Source organism: Mustelus asterias, chromosome 5, assembly GCF_964213995.1.
Source record: "Mustelus asterias chromosome 5, sMusAst1.hap1.1, whole genome shotgun sequence".
NCBI lineage: Eukaryota > Metazoa > Chordata > Chondrichthyes > Carcharhiniformes > Triakidae > Mustelus > Mustelus asterias.
Genome location: NC_135805.1, coordinates 142,245,227 through 142,267,952, shown reverse-complemented (window position 1 = coordinate 142,267,952; position 22,726 = coordinate 142,245,227). Strand labels below are relative to the sequence as shown.

Sequence of the window (22,726 nt, the reverse complement as noted above, 5' to 3'; positions counted from 1 at the left end):
ACAGACGCTGTCAGACCTGCTGAGATTTTCCAGCATTTTCTGTTTTTTGTTCTCACAAGTTCCCATCCTTATTACCAGCCAGGAACCAATGTAACAAACATGGGAACATCCTGACTTAAATATTACAATCGGCACAGACTTCTAATTTAGCACCCAGGGACATAAAGATCAATGGATTCCCCTCCTCCCTCCTGGCTCCCAGCACCACCCCGCCAATGACAATACACAGGAAGTCCAGAACAAAAGTGCAGTTTCCAGGTGGAATAGGGTTCCAGGTCAGGGGTTAATTAGGTCTGTGCTTATAGATGTGATCTAGTACCATTCTCTCCTTATTTTTATATATGTTATAATACCCTCAGTCCATATTTACATTGGAAACTGTAATAAGTCTTCAGAGGCAGAAATCCCTTTACCAAAATCCCTTTATTTACAAACTTTAATTCACAGAGTGCCGGTCGTTAGAAGTTTATCTCCGGGCGTGTCAGAGGAACTGACACTCCCGGTTAAGTACAAGGCAAAGACTCCCTTATTGGCCCATCAATTAGATCCTTAATCAGGGAGTTCATACTCCAATAAGCCAACCTCAATGGCCTGATTGAAGTCGTTACACTATAGTCACACTATAATTACACCCACTCATCAATGGTGGACTGCAGCAAATGTGAGTTTTGGAATTCATAATGGGCACAGCTAACCATTTGTGCAGCCTTAAGGTTTCATGTTGTAACAATGTCCCTGAGGTTCCTACTGCACTGTTGTTCTTTACTTCACATTATATCTTTGTATAACATTAGATAGGTTGAACATTTTTAATCTCAATACATCAGCCACCTTTTACACCTGACACTTTTTTAAGGTAAAAAGCAAGATTCTACCATTTGAGCCAAACTGATTCAAAATATCTGATTTCACAGAACCACACACACTTGCAGCAAAGACAGAGGCTATTCAGCCCATCAAGCCTGTGTTGTATCTTTGGGGAAAAAAAGCTTTCGATCTCACTCGCCTGTGTCCACCATGGCCCTGGAAATTTTAATGTGATCTCTAATTCTCTCCCGAATGCTACTATTGAATTCCTTCGGCCAATCTCTCAGGCAGTCACCAGGCATTTCACTGAAATAAAAATTCTCCTCGTCTCCCTACCCCTCCGGCCCTTTGGTCAATGATCTTAAATTTTAAACCGATCCACCTGTCAGTCCCTTATCTCCTCAACCATTTCTGATTTTAAAACTACTCATAAAAACCTCCCCATAATCTGCTCTGCTCCAGTGAGAATCATCCCAGCCTCTCCGCGTAACTGAATTCCCTCATCGGCGATACTATTCTTATAAATGTGCGCTTTCCAAGGCCTTTCTAAAATTCAGTCCAATTCTGCAGCCACAGAGCGACTCGTAATTTAGAAGTGTGTAGCATACCTTCCTTGCTTTTGTACTCTAATCCTCATTAATTTAACCCCTGATGCTTCTTCTTCCGCCCGTATTTCTCTTAAACTGAACCATGGCTGGCTATCATAGAATCCCTACAGTGCTGAGGGGTCATTCGGCCCATTGAGTCTGCACCGACAACAATCCCACCCAAGCCCTATCCCCATAACCCCACATATTTACCCTGCAAATCCCACTGATGTTAACTGGAAATTCAGCATGGCAATCAACCTAACCCACACATCTTTCAGACTGTGGGAGGAAACCGGAGCACCCGGAGGAAACCCATGCGGACACGGGGAGAACGTGCAGACTCCGAACAGCTGGTCACCCAAGCTGGGAATGGAACCTGGGTCCCTGGTGCTGTGAGGCAGTGGTGCTAACCACTGTGCCACCGTGCCGCCCATACAGTTAATTGGGCCTTGAGAAGATGGGAAAGTTGTTGTTTCTCTCGCTCTCGATCAGCCGTAGCAGCGCTTCCCGACATCTTGAATCAAATAAGCAAGGCTGGAAGAGATTGTAGGTAGGGATGAAGAAATGAGGAAGATTGGTGGCCTTAAGGTGTTGGACAAAGTCATCCAAGAGCTGAAGGAAGCGGGTGTCCAGATCTTTAAAGGACCACATTTCATCTTTGGGCCTCTTGACACAGGCATGGAGCAGAGTTGTCTTCGCGTGGTATGAGCACACACTCGCCAGGATGCGAGGGTTCCTCTCCTTCAGTTTCTGGATCAAGTTCTTCAAAAGCTTCAGACAGGGTTTCCTGTGAAAAGGACAACACGACGGATTGAGTCCACGTAGCTTTTTATTGTGTGTAACTTCCTCCCCGACCCATGGAAACAATGGTTCCGCAAACGCCAACTGGTGTCCCTCACCCATTCTACAGTTCACGGATCAGCTCGGGCACTGACCATCAACTAGAGCGCCAACCATTCAAAGGAACAAAGTGTGCCCCATCATGCCCACGTCTGCACTCGGAGCAGCAGGAGAATGGGATAGTGACCTGTAGCAGCAATCCGAGAGCTACACTCCACACGAGCCCCAAGCACAAGGCCTAGTTACAGCATCTGCTCTGCTAGACATCACCGAATTAGATTCACACATTCCCTACAGTGGAGAAGGTGGCCATTCGGCCCATCGAGTCTCTGACAGAGTAGCCTACCCGGGGCCACCACCCTGCCCAATCCCCTTAACCCCACACATTTATCATGGCTAAACCAGCTAACCGTCACAAGTTGGAACACCAAGCGGCAATTTAGCATGGCCAATCCACTTAACCCGCAGATCTTTAGACTGTGGAAAGAAACCGAACAGTTGGAGGAAACCCACGTAGACATGGGGAGAACATGCAACCTCTGCACAGACTGTGACCCGAGGCTGTTATTGAACCCGGGTCCCTGGCGCTGTGAGGCAGCAGTGCTAACCACTCTGCCACCATGCAAAGAATAGAAATCTGTGATCTGATGGTGCTTCTAACTCAGTACTTTAGCCAGCAGGCAGCGCAAAGAGCCAGTGCAGCATTAATATTCACAGAGCAGGCTGTGCCAAGATAGCTAATCTCAGAAGGTGCTCCAATTAAGCGAGGACACACACCACCCTGCAAACATCATTCCTCACTGTTCCCAAATTCCTCACTGTTCCCAAATTCCTCACTGTTCCCAAATTCCTCACTGTTCCCAAATTCCTCACTGTTCCCAAATTCCTCACTGTCCATCCTGTAACTACAGTAAGAATTTTAACAACACCAGCTTAAAGTCCAACAGGTTTATTTGGTAGCAAAAGCCACACAAGCTTTCGGAGCCTTAAGTTCCTTCTTCAGGTGAGTGGGAATTCTGTTCACAAACAGAGCATATAAAGACACAGACTCAATTTACATGAATAATGGTTGGAATGCGAATCCTTACAGCTAATCAAGTCTTAAAGGTACAAACAATGTGAGTGGAGAGAGCATTAAGACAGGTTAAAGAGATGTGTATTGTCTCCAGACAGGACAGCCAGTGAGATTCTGCAAGTCCAGGCAAGCTGTGGGGGTAACAGATAGTGTGACATGAACCCAATATCCCAGCTGAGGCCGTCCTCATGTGTGCGGAACTTGGCTATCAGTTTCTGCTCAGCGACTCTGCGCCGTCGTGTGTCGTGAAGGCCGCCTTGGAGAACGCTTACCTGAAGATCAGAGGCCGAATGCCCGTGACCGCTGACGTGCTCCCCAACAGGAAGAGAACACTTGCCTGGTGATTGTCGAGCGGTGTTCATTCATCCGTTGTTGCAGCATCTGCATGGTTTCCCCAATGTACCATGCCTCGGGACATCCTTTCCTGCAACGTATCAGGTAGACAACGTTGGCCGCATTGCAAGAGTATGTACCGTGTACCTGGTGGATGGTGTTCTCACATGAGATGATGGCATCTGTGTCGATGATCCGGCATGTCTTGCAGAGATTGCTGTGGCAGGGTTGTGTGGTGTCGTGGTCACTGTTCTCCTGAAGGCTGAGTAGTTTGCTGCGGATAATGGTCTGTTTGAGGTTGTGCGGTTGTTTGAAGGCAAGAAGTGCGGGTGTGGGGATGGCCTTGGCGAGATGTTCGCCTTCATCAATGACATGTTGAAGGCTCCGGAGGAGATGCCGTAGCTTCTCCACTCCGGGGAAGTACTGGACAACGAAGGGTACTCTGTCACCGTGTCCCATGTTTGTCTTCTGAGGAGGTCGGTGCGGTTTTTCGCTGTGGCGCGTCGGAACTGTCGATCGATGAGTCGAGCGTCATATCCTGTTCTTATGAGGGCATCTTTCAGCGTCTGGAGGTGTCTGTTGCGATCCTCCTCATCCGAGCAGATCCTGTGTATACGGAGGGCTTGTCCGTAGGGGATGGCTTCTTTAACGTGTTTAGAGTGGAAGCTGGAGAAGTGGAGCATCATGAGGTTATCCGTGGGCTTGCGGTACAGTGAGGTGCTGAGGTGACCGTCCTTAATGGAGATGCGCGTGTCCAAGAATGCAACCATTTCCGGGGAGTAGTCTATGGTGAGCCTGATGGTGGGATGGAATTGTTGATGTCATCATATAGTTGTTTCAGTGAATGTTCACCATGACTCCAAAGGAAGAAAATGTCATCGATGTATCTAGTGTATAGCATCGGTTGAAGGTCCTGTGCGGTGAAGAGGTCTTGTTCGAACCTGTGCATGAAGATGTTGGCATATTGAGGTGCGCATTTGGTCCCCATGGCTGTTCCGTGTGTCTGGATGAAGAACTGGTTGTTGAAGGTGAAGACACTGTAGTCCAGGATGAAGCGGATGAGTTGTAAAATTGCATCTGGAAACTGGCAGTTGACGGCGTTGAGTACTGAGGCCGTTGCAGCAATGCCATCATTGTGGGGGATGCTGGTGTAGAGTGCCGAGACATCCATTGTGATGAGGAGCGCTCCTGGTTCAACTGCTCCATGTGTGCTGAGTTTCTGTAGGAAGTCCGTAGTGTCGCGACAAAAGCTGGGGGTTCTTTGTACAATGGGTTTCAGGATGCCCTCGACATAGCCGGAGAGGTTCTCGCACAGGGTCCCATTGCCCGATACAATGGGATGGCCGGGATCGCAACAGACACCTCCAGACGCTGAAAGATGCCCTCATAAGAACAGGATATGGCGCTCGACTCATCGATCGACAGTTCCGACACGCCACAGTGAAAAACCGCACCGACCTCCTCAGAAGACAAACACAGGACATGGTGACAGAGTACCCTTCGTCGTCCAGTACTTCCCCGGAGCGGAGAAGCTACGGCATCTCCTCCGGAGCCTTCAACATGTCATTGATGAAGACGAACATCTCGCCAATGCTATCCCCACACCCCCACTTCTTGCCTTCAAACAACCGCACAACCTCAACAGACCATTGTCCGCAGCAAACTACCCAGCCTTCAGGAGAACAGTGACCACGACACCACACAACCCTGCCACAGCAACCTCTGCAAGACGTGCTGGATCATCGACACAGATGCCATCATCTCATGTGAGAACACCATCCACAGTACATACTCTTGCAATGCGGCCAACGTTGTCTACCTGATACGCTGCAGGAAAGGATGTCCCGAGGCATGGTACATTGGGGAAACCATGCAGACGCTGCGACAACGGATGAATGAACACCGCTCAACAATCACCAGGCAAGACTGCTCTCTTCCTGTTGGGGAGCACTTCAGCGGTCACAGGCATTCGGCCTCTGATATTTGGGTAAGCGTTCTCCAAGGCGGCCTTCATGACACACAATGGCACAGAGTCGCTGAGCAGAAACTGACAGCCAAGTTCCGCACACATGAGGATGGCCTCAACCGGGATATTGGGTTCATGTCACACTATCAGTAACCCCCACAGCTTGCCTGGACTTGTAGAATCTCACTGGCTGTCCTGTCTGGAGACAATACACATCTCTTTAACCTGTCTTAATGCTCTCTCCACTCACATTGTATGTACCTTTAAGACTTGATTAGTTGTAAGGATTCGCATTCCAACCATTATTCATGTAAATTGAGTTTGTGTCTTTATATGCCCTGTTTGTGAACAGAATTCCCACTCACCTGAAGAAGGAGCTTAAGGCTCTGAAAGCTTGTGTGGCTTTTGCGACCAAATAAACCTGTTGGACTTTAACCTGTTGTTGTTAAACTTCTTACTGTGTTTACCCCAGTCCAACGCCGGCATCTCCATATCATCCTGTAACTGACCTTAACCCTGTTCCTGTTCCTCACTGTCTATCCTGTAACTGACATTAATCCTCAATCTTCCTGCATGTTTTATTCAGGTCTCCCACTCTGTGTAGACAATTTCATGGGACTTGTGTAAAGCGCTTTATCTGCTAACATCCTCAGACTGGTGTCACAGAGAGAAAGTAAGTGATTGGAAGCAGTCCAAGATGGTACAGCAAAGGCAAACGTCAAACCTGCAACACTTGCGTAATCCATTCTCACAGCATGTCTTTAAATTGCCATGGTTCAAGAGCATCTTCTTCTCAATATGAGAGAATGAAATCCGCCACATTTCTGTAAAGATTAAAATCAATTCAAAAGTTCAGGTTCAGATCAAAAGCTGGGTGGGAGGGTGAACTGTGAGGAGGGTGCAGAGATCCTTCAGTGTGACTTGGACAAGTTGAGCGAGTGAGCAAATGATTGGCAGATGCAGTTTAATTTGGATAAATGTTTGGTTCTCCACTTTGGTAGCAAAAACAGGAAGGCAGATTATTATCTGAATGGCTATAGATTGGGAGATGGGAATGTGCAATGAGACCTGGGTGTCCTCGTGCACCAGTCGCTGAAGGTAAGCATGCAGGTGCAGCAGGCAGTAAAGAAGGCAAATGGTATGTTGGCCTTCATTGTGAGGGGATTCGAATACAGGAGCGGGGATGTTCTGATGCCGTTATACAGGGCCTTGGTGGGACACACCTGGAATAATGTGTGCAGTTTTGGTCTCCTTATGTAAGGAAGGATGCTCTTGCTCCAGAGGGGGTGTTGGGAAGGTTTACCAGGCTGATTCCGGGGATGGCAGGTCTGGCATTCAAGGAAAAATTGCATCGGTTAGGATTATATTCAAGTTCAGAAGAATGAGGGGCCATCTCATAGAAACCTATAAAATGTTAACAGGACTAGATGGGGAGATGCAGGAAGGATGTTCCCAATGGCGGGGGTGTCCAGAACCAGGGGTCACAGCCTGAGCATACAGGGGTAGACCGTTTAGGACAGAGATGAGAATATCTTCGGCCAGGGAGTGGTGAGCCTGTGGAATTCACTTCCACAGAAAGTGGTTGAGGCCCAAATATTGAATGTTTTCCAAAAGCAGTTGGATATAGCTCTTGGGATGATGGGGATCAAAGGATACTGGGGGGAAAGGTGGGATCAGGCTATTGATTTGGATGATCAGCCATGGTCATAATGAATGGTGGAGCAGGCTCGAGGGGCCAAATGGCCTCCTCCTGCTCCTATATTCTATGTTTCCATCAGTGCTTCTAAATAGTGATCTTAGCTGTGCTACTCACATCCTTCCTCTTCTGCCATTCATTCCCCTGGTGTCCGGTGTTGCTGATCCCAGCATCGGGTTTGTGCAATCCTGCCCAGACAGGGCTCTGGCTGTGGCAGCCTCTGCTCTTTATACATGAAGTGTAATGACACACCACCATATTCTACCAAAAGATATAGACATAGCCACAACTCTCTTGTTTTGCTAGGGTGGCCTGTGGGACAAAGTTCCATCAGGCTGCTCCCATTAACTTTATCAAAAGATGTCAGTGGAAACTCTGTTTGCATACCGAATGGTTTCTGGTGAAGTTATAGCACTGAGTATGAGAAGATCGGAGGAAATTTGCCCCCTCAAACACTTAAAACACCTGCTACCTTTTGTACATGTAAAACATAGAAGATGTTACCACGTGGCACAGTGGTTAGCACTGCTGCCTCACAGTGCCAGGGACCCAGGTTCGATTCCCGGCTTGGGTCACTGTCTGTGCGGAGTCTGCACATTCTCCCCATGTCTGCATGGGTTTCCTCCGGGTGCTCCGGTTTCCTCCCACAGTCTGAAAGACGTGTCGGTTAGGTGCATTGGCCGTGCTAAATTCTCCCTCAGTGTACCCAAACAGGCACCGGAGTGTGGCAACTAGGGCATTTTCACAGTAAAGTAAAAGTAAAGTAAAATTTATTTATTAGTCACAAGTAAGGCTTACATTAACACTGCAATGAAGTTACTGTGAAATTCCCCTAGTCATCACACTCCGGCGCCTGTTCGTGTCAATGCACCTAATTAGCACGTCTTTCAGACTGTGGGAGGAAACCAGAGCACCCGGAGGAAACCCACGCAGACACGGGGAGAATGTGCAGACTCCGCACAGACAGTGACCCAAGCCGGGAATCGAACGCGGGTCCCTGGCGCTGTGAGGCAGCAGTGCTAACCACTGTGCCACCATGCCGATTTTCACAGTAACTTCATTGCGGTGTTAATGTAAGCCGACTTGTGACACTAATAAATAAACCTATTGTGTTTATGGCAAATTGTCCGAGTGCGTGCAGGACAGGCGTGGTGGCACTGTTGGTATATATGGGGATTCTCTGTACTTCCAGATAGCAGTGAGTTGAAACTGAAGTGGGTGTAACAGGTAGATAAATACCTTTAGGTGACTGACTCGGTGTTGCTTGTGTCACATAAGGTGGCTGCTTTGGTACAAGATAGAAAGGCTCCATTCGGAAATCCCTCCTAACCTTCTTTCCCAACCAGTCTTCAATCCTCAGACCGTCAGTGGTACTGTCTGGCCAGCTCTGTGAATGAACTTTCAGAGCTAGAACCATGTCCAGCGAGATCGGACCGTGATCCTCATCCTCAATCTGAAGGGTCACGGCGGGACTCCCAGCCTTTTTCCTTTCCACTTTGATGCTGTGTCCTATCGAAGAATGGATTGCAAAAAATTAGGTTTTGTAACCTGTGGAGTTCTGTCAATAATGTCTATCCTGAATAATCTTAGAGCACTGGGGTTAGACCGTTAAGGTTTACCAGGCTGATTCCGGGGATGGCGGGACTGATGTATGAGGAGAGATTGACGAGGTTAGGATTGTTTTCGCTGGAGTTCAGACGAATGAGGGGGGATCTCATAGAGACTTATAAAATTCTAACAGGACTAGACTGGGTAGATGCAGGGACGATATTCCCGATGGTGGCGGAGTCCAGAACCAGCAGTCACAGTTTGAGGATTCAGGGCGGACCATTTAGGACGGAGGTGAGGAGACATTTCTTCACCCGAAGAGTGGTGAGCCTGTGGAATTCATTACCACAGGAAGTTGTTGATTCCGAAACATTGAATGTATTCAAGAGGCGGCTGGATACAGCACTTGGGGCGAATGGGATCAAAGGTTATGGGGAGAAAGCAGGATTAGGCTATTGAGTTGGACGATCAGCCATGATTGTAATGAATGGTGGAATAGCTCAAAGTGCCAATGGCCTCCTCCTGCTCCTATCTTCTATGTTTCTATGTTAACAAAGAACACAGAACAGTACAGCACAGGAACAGGTCCTTTGGCCCACCAAGCCTGCGCCAATCACGTTTACCAATCTAGACCAACCGCTTATATCTTCCTATTTCCCCTTCTGTTCAAATGTCTATCTAGGTAAGTCTTAAATGTGGCTAACGTAACTGCCTCAACCACCTCACGTGGCAGTGCATTCCAGGCCCCCACCACCCTCTGTGTAAAAAACTTCCCCCGCACACCTCCACTGAACCGTTCCCCCCTCATCTTGAACTTGTGCCCCCTTGTAATTGTCATTTCTGCCCTGGGAAAAAGCTTCCAACTGTTCACCCTATCTATACCTCTCATAATTTTATAAACTTCTATTAGATTGCCCCTCAGCCTCCCTCTTTCCAGGGAGAACAATCCCAGTGAAACATTCACTGGCGCTCAAGGTTTCTCCTCCGCAGTGAGTGGCTAATGGCCAACAGGAAGAAGCCAAAGTCAGAGGGTGAAGGGATTGTTGGTGGCTGTGGGTAGCTCCCTATCCCAGTAACCTAGAGGAAAATGATCATTGTGATAACCCCCAGGACTTGCATGGGGAATCACTGAGTGACCTCCCTGTCGGACTTGTTGAATACGAGCTCCCTGAGGATTGGTAATGAACCCACCAGGTGGAGCTCGTACACCGAGCCCTGTATAAAGCAGGCCCCTGAGTGGGTCCACTATCGCTTTGTCCCGTTGGGACCTGTTGTGTTCACCACGGGCTTGTGGTTTTTGCCCTTTTTTATCTTGTGCAATAAAAGCAGTGTTCCTTTGCAGCCGACTCCTGGAGTTATTGCAATAATAGGAGACCATTCAGCCCCTCAAGCCTGTCCCATCATTCAATTCAATTATGATCAATCGGCTCTCCTCAGCTCCATCACCCACCTCCGATACATATCCTTTGGCATCCAACAATAATCTTTTACTCTCGTCCTTGGAAACTTTCGCTGGTCCCCTAACATCCAGAGTCTTTTGGGAGGAGAGGGGAGTCCAGTTTTCCATCACCCTTCCCCTCCAACTCTATTCTCAAGGTTGCTGATGATACCACCATAGCGGGTCAGATCTCAAACAATGATGAGACACAGAGTACAGGAAAGAGACAGGGAATCTGGTGAACTGGTTCGACAACAATAATCTCTCCCTCAATGTCAACTAAACGAAGGAGATAGTTATCGACTTCAGGAAGTGTAATGGAGGACCTGCCCCTGTCTACATCCATGGGAACAAAGTGGAAATGATTGAGAGCTTCGAGTTTCTCAGTGTCCAGATCACCAACAAACTGTCCTGGTCCCTCCATGCCAATGCTATAGGTAAGAAAGCCCACCAACGCCTCTACTTTCTCAAAAGCTTCAGAAAAGTTGGCATGTCCGACTCTCACCAATTTTTACAGATGCTCCACAGAAAGCATCCTTTCCGGATGTATCACAGCTTGGTATGGCTCCTGCTCTGCCCAAGACTGCAAGAAACTACAAAGGGTTGTGAACGCAGCCCAGTCCATCACACAAAACAGCCTCCTATCCATTGACTCTGTCTACACTTCCCGCTGCCTCAGATAAGCAGCCAGCACAATCAATGACCCCACACACCCTGGACATACCGTCTTCCACCTTCTTCCGTCGGGGAAAGAATACAAATGGCTGAGATCACATGCCAACCGACTCAAGAACAGCTTCTTCCCTGCTGCCATCAGACTTTTGAATGGACCTACCTTATATTAAGTTGATCTTTCTCTACGCCCTAGCTAAGACTGTAACACTACATTCTGCACCCTCTCCTTTCCTTCTCCCCTATGTACTCTATGAACAGTATGCTTTGTCTGCATAGTGCGCAAGAAATAATGCTTTTCACTGCATCCCAATACATGTGACAATAATAAATCAAATCAAATCAAACCCTTTGTGTGACTGTGCTGTGTGAGAGATACAGAAGTGGTTGAAATTGAAACCAGCCGAGTAGAGTGCACACAACAATATCCCTCAACCCGGATAGAGGCGTCAAGGTGTCCCACACACAACTGGTACGCAAACCAATGTGTCAGCTAAAGACAGGATTGGTCTATGCTGTGATCTCACCCAGAAAAGAGCCATTGCCCAAGCTCTGTGATTAAATGTGAGTGAGGCGAGCTGAATCCCAGCCTGGGTGCCAAGAGAATGGAATAGAAAGAGGGCAATTTCAATACAGAAACACACTGACCCAGTTACTGTGCAGAAACCCCCCTGCACTGGGAGTAATTTCAATACACAAACCAGCCTGCACTGGGAGTAATTTCAATACACAAACCAGCCTGCACTGGGAGTAATTTCAATACACAAACCCCCCTGCACTGGGAGTAATTTCAATACACAAACCCCCCTGCACTGGGAGTAATTTCAATACACAAACCCCCCTGCACTGGGAGTAATTTCAATACACAAACCCCCCTGCACTGGGAGTAATTTCAATACACAAAGCCCCCTGCACTGGGAGTAATTTCAATACACAAACCCCTCTGCACTGGGAGTAATTTCAATACACAAACCCCCCTGCACTGGGAGTAATTTCAATACACAAACCCCCCTGCACTGGGAGTAATTTCAATACACAAAGCCCCCTGCACTGGGAGTAATTTCAATACACAAACCCCTCTGCACTGGGAGTAATGTCGATGAGTGCAACCTCGTACCCACCTGACAGAGTTTTTGCTGCTTCTTTTATGAGTTTCCTGAGGTATCCAATCATTTCTTCAGCAGACAGAGTTCCATTGTTAACAAACTGACTGAGTGGGTTGGACCCCACGTTTCTCTTAAACGCCACTTGGTAGAAAGCGCCTTCAGAATCCACTTCGGTAAAATCGATCCTTTTGACAGGAACGGTGATCATTATGTCAAACTCATTTGGTTCTGAGATCTGCAAGAGATTCAAAAGGAAAAACTGAAATGAAGCTGACCTCATCACCAGCTGATTAGATCCTCCCTCTTCCCCCCCCCTCCCAAACCGTCACCACACATCCTACTGTATCCAGCAAATACCCCCTCCAGTGTGATCCTGCCAAGCAATGCCCTCCTCGCTCCAGTGGCAGAATGATTCGCCCATTTCACACTGTGATTGGGCGGCACGGTAGCACAGTGGTTAGCACTGCTGCTTCACAGCTCCAGGGTCCCGGGTTCGATTCCCGGCTCGGGTCACTGTCTGTGTGGAGTTTGCACATTCTCCTCGTGTCTGCGTGGGTTTCCTCCGGGTGCTCCGGTTTCCTCCCACAGTCCAAAAATGTGCGGGTTAGGTTGATTGGCCATGCTAAAATTGTCCCTTAGAGTCCTGAGATGTGTAGGTTAGTTGGATTAGCGGGTAAAATATGTGGGGGTAGGGCCTGGGTGGGATTGTGGTCGGTGCAGACTCGATGGGCCGAATGGCCTCCTTCTGCACTGTAGGGTTTCTATGATTTCTATGAATTTCTTCCCCTGAGCATTGTGGATCTTTAGAATTCCCAATTCCTGGGGAGCTGGAAATACTCAGCCGTTCAGTATGTCTAAGATTGAGATGCAGAGATTTTTGGACTCTAGTGGAACCAAGGGAGAGGGTAGGGAAGCGGAGTTGATGCGACACGGTAGCACAGTGGTTAGCACTGCTGCCTCACAGCTCCAGGGACCTGGGATCGATTCCAGCCTTGGGTCACCGTCTGTGTGGAATTTGCACATTCTCCCCAAGTCTGCGTGGGTTTCCTCCGGGTGCTCCGGTTTCCTCCCACAGTCTGAAAGATGTGCTGGTTTAGGTGGATTGGCCGTGCTAAATTAACACTTGGTGTACCCGAATAGGTGCCAGAGTGTGGCGACTGGGAGATTTTCACAGTAACTTTATTACAGTGTTAATGTAAGCTACTTGTGACTAATAAATAAACTGAAAATTAAAACTTAAATGTGAGTTTAGCTACGAACTTAGTGAATGATTCAGTTTCAGGGATGTATTGCTTACTCCAACTCTTATTTCTTATGCTTTGATGGGAAGTCGTAATTCCTTTCTGACACTCTGGTGACGTGTTCGGATGCTCTCACCTGCCATCTACCCATGAGATCAGAATAGGAATGTGAAGTTTTCCTATCCTTCCACAACACTTTCCAGAAACTCCTTCCACCTAATTGAACATCCTCCAATCTTAATTGTGTTTGACTAATTTGCGAGAGTACTTCAAAGATATAACAAGCAGGGTGGATAATGGAGATCCTGTAGATGTAGTCTATCTAGACTTCAGGAAGGCCTTTAATAAGGTGCCGCACCGAAGGTAAGATTACATGGGGTTAGGGGTAATTTATTAGTTTGAATAGAAGACTGGCTAACTGGCAGAAGGCAGAGAGGCAGGATAAATGGGTCTTTTTCTTGTTGGCAAGATGTAACAAGTGGGGTGCTACAGGGTTCAGTCCTTGGGCCCAAACTATTTATAATCTATATTAATGACTTGGATACAGGGATAGAAGGTACAAAAGCCAAATTTGCAGATGTCACTAAAATAATAAGTGGGATAGTAAGTTGTAATGAAGAAATCACAACTTGACAAATGGATATAGATAGGTTAGGTTAGTCGACCAAAATGTTGACAGATGGTTAAGTGTGAGGTTATGCATTTTGGTCAGAAAAATGGAAAGGTAACTTATCTAAATGGAGAGAGACTTTGGGGTGCCTTGGTGCAGAAGGAACTAGGTGTTCTTGTGCATGAGTTGCATACGGTTGGTATTGAGGTAATAAGGAAAGCAAATAGGAATTTGGCATTTATAGCCAAAGGAATAGAGTATAAAAGTAAGGAAATGTTGCTGCAACTATACAAGGCATTGATGAGATTACATCCAGTGTACTGTGTACAGTTTTGGTCCCCTTATTTGAGGATGGTTATAGTTCATAGGAAGTTCACTAGATTGATTCCAGAGATGAGGGGTTTATCTTATGAAGAGAGATTGAGTTTAGACCGATATTCTTTAGAGTTTAGAAAAATGAGGGAATCTCATTGAGGTATATAAGAAGATAAAAGGTATAGACAAAGTAGAGATATAGCTGATGCTTCCTCTTGTGGGCAATTTAGAACAAGGGGTCATAGTTTTAGGATAATGGGTAGCAGATTTAAAACAGATGAGGAGAAACTACTTCTCTCGATGGGTCGTGAATCTGTGGGACTCACTACCCCAGAATGCAGTGGGTGCCAGGACATTGAGTAAATTTGAGGAGCTAGATGAATTTTTAGTTAGCAATAGGTTGAAGGGTTATGAGGAACGGACAGGAAAGTCAAGTTAGGGCTGACACAAGATCAGCCATGGTCGCATTAAATAGCAGAACAGGCTTGAGGAGCTGAAATGCCAACTCCTGCTCCTAGTTCTTATGTTCTTAGGGTGGGGCACGGTGGCACAGTGGTTAGCACTGCCACCTCACAGCGCCAGGGACACAGGTTTGATTCCCGGCTTGGGTCACTGCCTGTGCGGAGTCTGCTCATTCTCCCCGTGTCTGCATGGGTTTCCTCCGGGTGTTCCGGTTTCCTCCCACAGTCCGAAACATGTGCTGGTTAGGTGCATTGGTCATGTTAAATTCCGTTGTGTACCCGAACAGGCGCCGGAATGTAGTGACTCGGGGATTTTCACAGTAACTTCATGCAAGCAGACTTGTGACACTAATAAATAAAAACGTTAAAGGAGTCCTCCCATTCCCTGGGGAAAAGGAGGATTCTGCTGTCCTTGAGGAGGAGTGAGGCCTCCTTTTCTCACACAGTATCTTGTGTAACATGCAGAAATGTTAAATGTGTATCTCTATGTCTGGGCTGTGTGGGAGGAAGCCGCACCTTTACTCCAGGGCATGTACTGGTGATGCAAGCAGCTCATTATCCCTGGGCTCAGTAGGTATGACCGTGGGTGGTATACAAATGCGATGCATCAAGCCTTGGTCTCTGTCGCCAATTTATAACAAGCCTTTATTTCCCTCGTGGTTTAATATATCGTTTCGGTATAATGAGATTGGGAGAGACAGCATGCACATGATGGGCTGAAAGGCCCTCCCTAGGCTGCAACCAATCCATGACAACATTGTCAAAATTCACTTTATTTTTTAGGGACTATCCTAAAAAAGATCACCGCCTAGGACATTAAACAGATAAATTACATATTTCAAAATTACAGCTTATTCTGTTTCATGCAAAGTTATTTTAAATTTGAAAAATCTCAAGATTTTGGATACTGTGTGGTAATCGATTTAAATCAGTTGTTGCATTGCTTTCATTCAAATTAACAAGTAATCATAGTATCCTACAGTGCAGAAGGAGGCCATTCAGCCCATCAAGTCTGCACTGACCACAATCCCACCCAGGCCCTATCCCCAAAACCCCAGGTAGTCCCCCTGACACTTAGGGGCAATTTAGCATGGCCAATCAACCTAACCCGCACATCTTTGGAGTGTGGGAGGAAACCGGTGCACCCGGAGGAAACCCACACAGACACGGGGGGAATGTGCAAACTCCACACAGACAGTGACCCAAGCGGGAATTGAACCCAGGTCCCTGGTGGTGTGAGGCAGCAGTGCTAACCACTGTGCCACTGTGTTGCCCATGCAACTAAATGCAGATAAAACTCGTTTTATTTAAAGATGTGTAGGAGACAATCAAATCCATGCTTTATTTCACCAATCATTGCCAAAGCTACTTTCTGTCATTCTTTCTGATTGTCTTTCTCCCTCTTTTTTTGATTCTATCTGTCCCTCTCTATGTTCTCTGCCTACCCCTGTCTCAAAGTCTTTGCCTCTTTCTTGCTCTCCCTCCTGTCCTCCTTCTCCATCGACTGTTTACTGCCTCGGAAAAGCAGCCAGCATAATTAAGGACCTCACGCACCCGAACATTCTCTTCCACCGGGAAAAAGATACAAAAGTCTGAGATCACGTACCAACCAACTAAAGAACAGCTTCTTCCCTGCTGCCATCAGACTTTTGAATGGACTTACCTTATATTAAGCTGATCTTTCTCTACACCCTAGCTAAGACTGTAACACTTCTCGGCCTTTTGGCTAAGATCAAGTGTAGTATGGATTGGATGCTGCACTTGGTTGAGGTCATTGGGTTACACTGAAGCTTCATATGTTTCATATGAAGCAATTTTTAAAAGCGGCATCTCGGCCTTTTGGCTAAGATGCAAATGAGCTCAAGTCTTGGAGGAGGAACCTCCCCCTTCTCCAAACAGCTTGGCTCATGTAGATCAGGCCCAGGACAGGGTGATTTTGGTCGCTCGCCCTGTCTTGTCAGCCTGGATCTGAAATGTCTCAACTTGTTGAGACTCTGAATTGGATTTGATTTGATTGAATTGGAAAAGTATTTAAAAAAAGACTGTAACACTACATTCTGCACCCTCTCCTTTCCTTCCCTATGTACTCTATGAATGGTAAGCTTTGTCTGTATAATGCAAGAAACAATACTTTTCACTGTATACTAATACATGTGATAATAAATCAAATCAAAATCCTCTCTGCCTCTCCCAGACTCTCTCTCTCTGCCTTTCTGCTATTTTTGCCTCAACCTGTCCCTTTCTCTCTGCCTATCTGCTCCCCCAAGCCTCCCCATCTTCTGTAACCTCCTCCCTGCCTCTCTTCCACGTCTGCCTGCTCCCTGGTACTCTCCCATATTTTAAGGGATTGTCCCTTATATTGATTGTTTGTCCTCAGGGATCTCATTTGTCCCTTATTTCTCAGACTGCCTTTGGGAGGCTGGGCCTGGGAATGTCCTCTTGCCTTTGCCTCTGGCAACCAAGGGGTGTTATGATGCCACCCCCCCCCCCCCCCCCCCGTCCCCTCACCCATCCCACATCAAAGTGCCCCTTATTTTGTTTCATAAGAGTTGGTCAACCTGCCCACTCGGTTTGTTCCTGGTTCCCCTCTCCTGTTCACCCGATCTCTTTCTCAATGTATCTCCATCTGCTCCTCCCTCTCTGCCCTTCTGTGATAATATTTCTCTTACTGTTATTTCTCTCTCGCTCTGTTGTCTCGCTCCTTCGCTCTACTCATCTCGCTCCCTTTCTTGCTACTCATCTCCCTCCATCTCTAAATGTTTCATTCTCGCTGCCTGCCTCTCTCTCTCTGATTCTCTCTGTCTGTCTCCAAGTATCTCGAGCTGCTATCTGTTCTCTTGTAAATAGAAGCATTTGGTAATCGTTCAAATATGAATTTAATGTTGAGAATATATGGACATAAGAAATAGAAGCGGGGTAGGCCATTCAGCCCCTCGAGCCTGCTCTGCTATTCAATGGCTGAACTTCTACCTCAACTCTACTTCCCTGCTCTTGGGTGGCACAGTAGTTAGCGCTGCTGCCTCACAGCGCCAGGGACCCGTTCGATTCCCTGTCTGTGTGGCGTCTGCACATTCTCCCTGTGTCTGCGTAGGTTTCCTCCGGGTGCTCCGGTTTCCTCTCTCAGTCCGAAAGATGTGCGGGTTAGGTTGATTGGCTATGGTGAATTGCACGTTAGTATCCGAAGATTTGTAGGTTCGGGGGATTGGTGGGGTAAATACATGGGGTTATGGGAATAGGGCCTGGGTCACAGAGAGAGTCGGTGGGCCGAATGTCCTCTTTCTGCACTGTAGGGATTCTACAGTGAATCCCTATATCCCTTAATTCCCACAGTGCCCAAGAATCTATCCTCATTCTTGAATATACCAGCCCTCTAGGTAGACAATTCCAAAGATTCACTATTCTCTGAGTGAAGAAAGTTCTCCTCATCTCAGTCCCAAACGGTCCACCTCGTATCCTGAGACAGGTTCCTCTAGCCAAGAGAAACAGCCTCTCAGCACCGACCCTTGCCAAATCCCTTAAGAATTTCATGTTCCACCGAGTTCACAACTAAATCTTCAATACTCCAGAAAAAAGGCCCCCCATATACAGTCCCAGAAATCAATTCAGTAAATCTTTGTCGCACCTCCCTTTGGGTGAGTGTACCCCTCACAAGATCAGGAGGCTAAAACTGTCCGCAGTACATCAGTCGTACTTTAGAAGCCCTGTACAATTTCACAATTTCTTACTTGTATATTCCAATTTGTGTGCAGTAATGACAAGTATACATTTCCTGTCTAACAGCCTCCTGTACCTGCACATTAACGTTCAGTGATTTGTGTACACGGATGCCCAAATCTCCCTGCATTCTAATATTTGCTACCTTTTAAAATAATATCCTGTTTTTCCATTCTTCCTACCAAAGTAGATAATCTCACTCTTCCCCACATTACACCACATCAGCCACCCTCTTGCTCATTCAGTGAATCAGTCTATATCCATTTCGAAGTTCTCCACACAGCTTACTTTCCCACCTAACTTTATACATCAACACACTTGTGTATGTACTGTACTCAGTCCTCTTCTCTAATTCATTGATATATAGATTGTAAATAACTGAAACCCAAATAAAGATCTTTGCAATAGTCTACTAGTTATACACTGCCATTCTGAAACTGACCCATGTATTCCTACTTGCTGTTTTCCAGCTATGGACCAGTTTGCAATTGTCAATATTCACTCCAAACCCCAATCTTGTGTAACAACCCTTGTGTGTTGCATTTTAATCGAATATCTTGGACAATTCAAATATTCTACATTAATTGGTTCTCCCTTATCGATTCTGCTAGTTACACCACAAAAAAAATAGTTGAACATGATTTCCCTTTCATAGAGCTGTGTTGACCATGAATAACTCTCCTGTTAGTGGCAGCACCGGCTCAGTTAGTAACAGGCTCGCCTCGGAGTCATGTGATTCTGGGTTCAAGTCGCACTCCAGGACGTGGCACAAAAAGCAAGGCTGACACTCCAGTTCAGTGCTGAGGGACTGCTCTGGGATAAGATGTTAAACTGAGGCCCCATCTTTCTGCTCAGATGGGATTTCAAAGACCCCCATAGCACCACTGCAACAAAGAACAGCAGAATTCCCCCTGGAGTCCTGGCCAATATTCATCCCTCAATCAACATCACAACAAATAGAGGGAGTGCAGTGAAGGTTTACCAGGCTGATTCGTGGGATAGTAGGTCTTTTTGATTTGATTTATTATTGTCACATGTATTGCTATGCAGCGAAAAGTATTGTTTCTTGCGTGCTATATAAAGCATTCCGTTCATAGAGTACATAGGGGAGAAGGAAAGGAGAGGGTGCAGAATACACTATTACAATCATAGCTAGGATATAGAGAAAGATCAACTTAATATAAGGTAGGTTCATTCAAAGGTCTGATGGCAGCAGGGAAGAAACTGTTCTTGAGTCGGTTGGTTTGTGATCTCAGACTCTTGTATCTTTTTCTCTGCTGAAAAACGTGGAAGAGAGATTGTCTGGATGTGTGGGGTCCTTGATTATGCTGGCTGTTTTTCCGAGGCAGCAGGAAGTGTAGACAGAGTCAATGGATGGGAGGCTGGTTTGTGTGATGGACTGGGCTATGTCTGTCACATGAGGAGAGACTAAGTCGGTTAGGATTGTATTCATTGGAGTTTAAAAATGTGAGAGGGGACCACATAGAAACTTATAAAATTCTAACAGGATTCAGAAAGAATGTTCCCAATGGTGTGCGGGAATCCAGAACTAGGGGTTATAGTTTGAGGATAAAGGGTAAACCTTTTAGAACTGAGGTGAGGAGAAATTTCTTCACACAGAGAATGGTGAATGTGTGGAATTCACTACCCTCTTGTAGTTGACTCTTCCACCCTGGGGAAAAGCCTCTGACTATCCACCCTGTCTATGCCTCTCAATTTTGTAGACCTCTATCAGGTCACCCCTCAACCTTCGTCTTTCCAGTGAAAACAATCCAAGTTTATCCAACCTCTCCTCATATCTAAAACCCTCCAGACTAGATAACATCCTGGTAAACTTTCTTTGCACCCTCTCCAAAGCATCCATGTCCTGCTGGGTAGGGTGGCAGCCAGAACTGCACGCAATAGTCCAAATGCAGCCCAACCTGCCTAGTCACTTCTCCACACCACAGGAGGTGGAATCTGTCCCAATACTTGAGAAAATGAAACCAAAAGAAACCATATCCGAGGATAGGGAAATCTTTGCAGAACAAAAAAGGAGGGGAAATAGGCAGTGAAACAGGCGGATGCATTTAAAAATACCTTCACGTTCTCGTAGTAGCTGCCACTCGCTAACTTTTCAATTGTTGCAAAGCATCTAGCAGAATCCTTCTTGATGTACTGCAGCAAATGATCCACCACCTCATTAACCTGCTTCGATGCTCGGCATTTCTGGGCAGATCGAATCCGCAGATTTTCAACCACATTCCTCAAGATTTTGTTCAAATTCAGATCCTTCTCACTGTCACCCACAGCCCTGCTGGACCCGGTGCCCTGCTCACCCCCAGCCCTGCTGGACCCGGTGCCCTGCTCATCCCCAGCCCTGCTGGACCTGGTGCCCTGCTCACCCCCAGCCCTGCTGGACCCAGTGCCCTGCTCACCCCCAGCCCTGCTGGACCCGGTGCCCTGCTCACCCCCCGCCCTGCTGGACCTGGTGCCCTGCTCACCCCCCGCCTTGCTGGACCCGGTGCCCTGCTCACCCCCAGCCCTGCTGGACCCAGTGCCCTGCTCACCCCCAGCCCTGCTGGACCCGGTGCCCTGCTCACCCCCAGCCCTGCTGGACCTGGTGCCCTGCTCACCCGCAGCCCTGCTGGACCTGGTGCCCTGCTCACCCCCCGCCTTGCTGGACCTGGTGCCCTGCTCAGCCCCAGCCCTGCTGGACCTGGTGCCCTGCTCACCCCCAGCCCTGCTGGACCTGGTGCCCTGCTCACCCCCAGCCCTGCTGGGCCTCATTGCCTGCTCACCCCCAATTCTGCTGGACCTGGCGCCTTGATTCTTGCCTCCATTCCCCTCTCTGTGGCTGCCACTCTTGCTGCTGGAGTCTGCGGGGCTGCTCTGGGATTTACTATCGGGATAACTGCTCTGTCGCGGCCGCTCCTTGGAGCCTTTCCCCGGCTGGTCCTTTGGGTTGGCACCGGCAGCCCTGTTGAGGGCGGGGTGCTGGGCTGACGGGCTGCCTGCTGGCCGGCCAGCGACCCTGACCCCAGTCCCTGCTGCTTTCCTCTGGCTCATCTCCCTCCGAAATTCGGTCCCACTTTACCCGTGCTTCTCAAACTAGCGCCGAAGCGGAACTGGACTAATCCCCGCCCAAATCTGGCTGCGATCCCGCCCCCCTCAATCCAGAATCACTCGCAGTTACTCCTGGTTCGTACCCACTCCCAGACCCATTCCGACTCTGGCTCCACAGCTTGGCTGGTGCAGCCAGTTTAAAACCACAAGTCTTCAGTTATACAACCAAAATGTTGGGGAATTCCCCAGTCAGGCTCTCTAGGTAATTTGATGGACTCGTCACCTGCTGAATGTTAAAAGACAGCATTAAGTAGTTTGCATTGCTATTGTAGCTTCTCACTACTACAGATGTGTCCAACAGCTTACTCTAGGTATTTAAAAGGTATTGTGAGCAAGCATTAGTGCTGATTGTTTTATATCTGTGGAGGTGCTGGAGAGAAACAATGTGCTTTAGGAAAAAGACCGATGTCAGAAAATAAAAATTAGAGTGCTCTAAACTTACAAAGTAAACCCACTGATGAGCATAGCAGCACCAGATAATATTAATTTGGGAAGATTCCAACTTATTAAAAACAAAATACTAGATGCTGGAAATCTGGAATGAAAGCAGAAAATGCTGGATAAACTCAGCAGGTCTCGCAGCATCTGTAGAGAGAGAAAAAATTAACATTGAGACCAGATGATCCTTGTTCAAAGCTAACTCTCTCAAAATTACAAGTGATGGATCCAGCACTTGGTAAATCTCTTCGCATATGGAAGTCATGTTTTTAAAATTTGGCTGTGGGTGGGGCAAGTCAGTTATTGTTTCATCTATCTTGTTACCCAGATGGCAAAATAGACCATATGATGTCACACGCACAAAGTGGTTGGCAGATCTCTTTCCTCCCAAAACAGGATCAGTAAACCCTAGTTTTGTAGTCCTTGCTGGTGCCAGTAACATTACTGACCATAACAAAATTTACAACCTCTCGGTCACTACTCTAGTATAATCACTGCACAACCATGCCCTCCTGTATACTAGCTCAATTAACATAATGACTTCATGAACCATATAAATACCAAGGAGCCAATCTGTTTGAGGGGCTGATCATATTACTATGATTTACAAATTTAATGAAACAATACCCAGAATTAGACTTATCACTTTAAAACGGAATGATTTAAGTGGTGCTCGTCTGTGGTCCTGTATGTTTTGTTTTAAATTGTGGAATGTGGGTGCTAGCATTTGTTGTCCATCCAATTGCTCTTGAACTGTATGCCAGTTAAGAG

The 22,726-nt window shown here is 47.1% G+C and overlaps 1 protein-coding gene across 1 annotated transcript; it reads right to left on the bottom strand.

Annotated features, from left to right (window-relative positions):
• Positions 1-405: 405 nt before the first annotated feature.
• Positions 406-21,460, bottom strand: LOC144494027 (cyclic GMP-AMP synthase-like). The gene is made up of 5 exons (XM_078213601.1): positions 20,492-21,460; positions 12,087-12,306; positions 8,547-8,816; positions 6,336-6,435; positions 406-2,184 (listed from the first exon to the last, which is right to left on the bottom strand). The coding sequence occupies exons 1-5, from the start codon at positions 21,458-21,460 to the stop codon at positions 1,836-1,838; spliced, it is 1,908 nt and encodes a 635-aa protein (XP_078069727.1). The 3' UTR covers positions 406-1,835.
• Positions 21,461-22,726: the final 1,266 nt, after the last annotated feature.

What these genes read in the sequence shown, in the direction of transcription:
- LOC144494027 (XM_078213601.1), bottom strand. Translation starts at nt 21,460, where the DNA reads ATGAGCCAGAGGAAAGCAGCAGGGACTGGGGTCAGGGTCGCTGGCCGG. An exon ending in GCTACTACGAGAACGTGAAG is followed by an intron (nt 12,307 to 20,491) that starts GTATTTTTAAAT and finishes AATCTCTTGCAG; the next exon opens with ATCTCAGAACCAAATGAGTT. An exon ending in AGCAGCAAAAACTCTGTCAG is followed by an intron (nt 8,817 to 12,086) that starts GTGGGTACGAGG and finishes ATTCTTCGATAG; the next exon opens with GACACAGCATCAAAGTGGAA.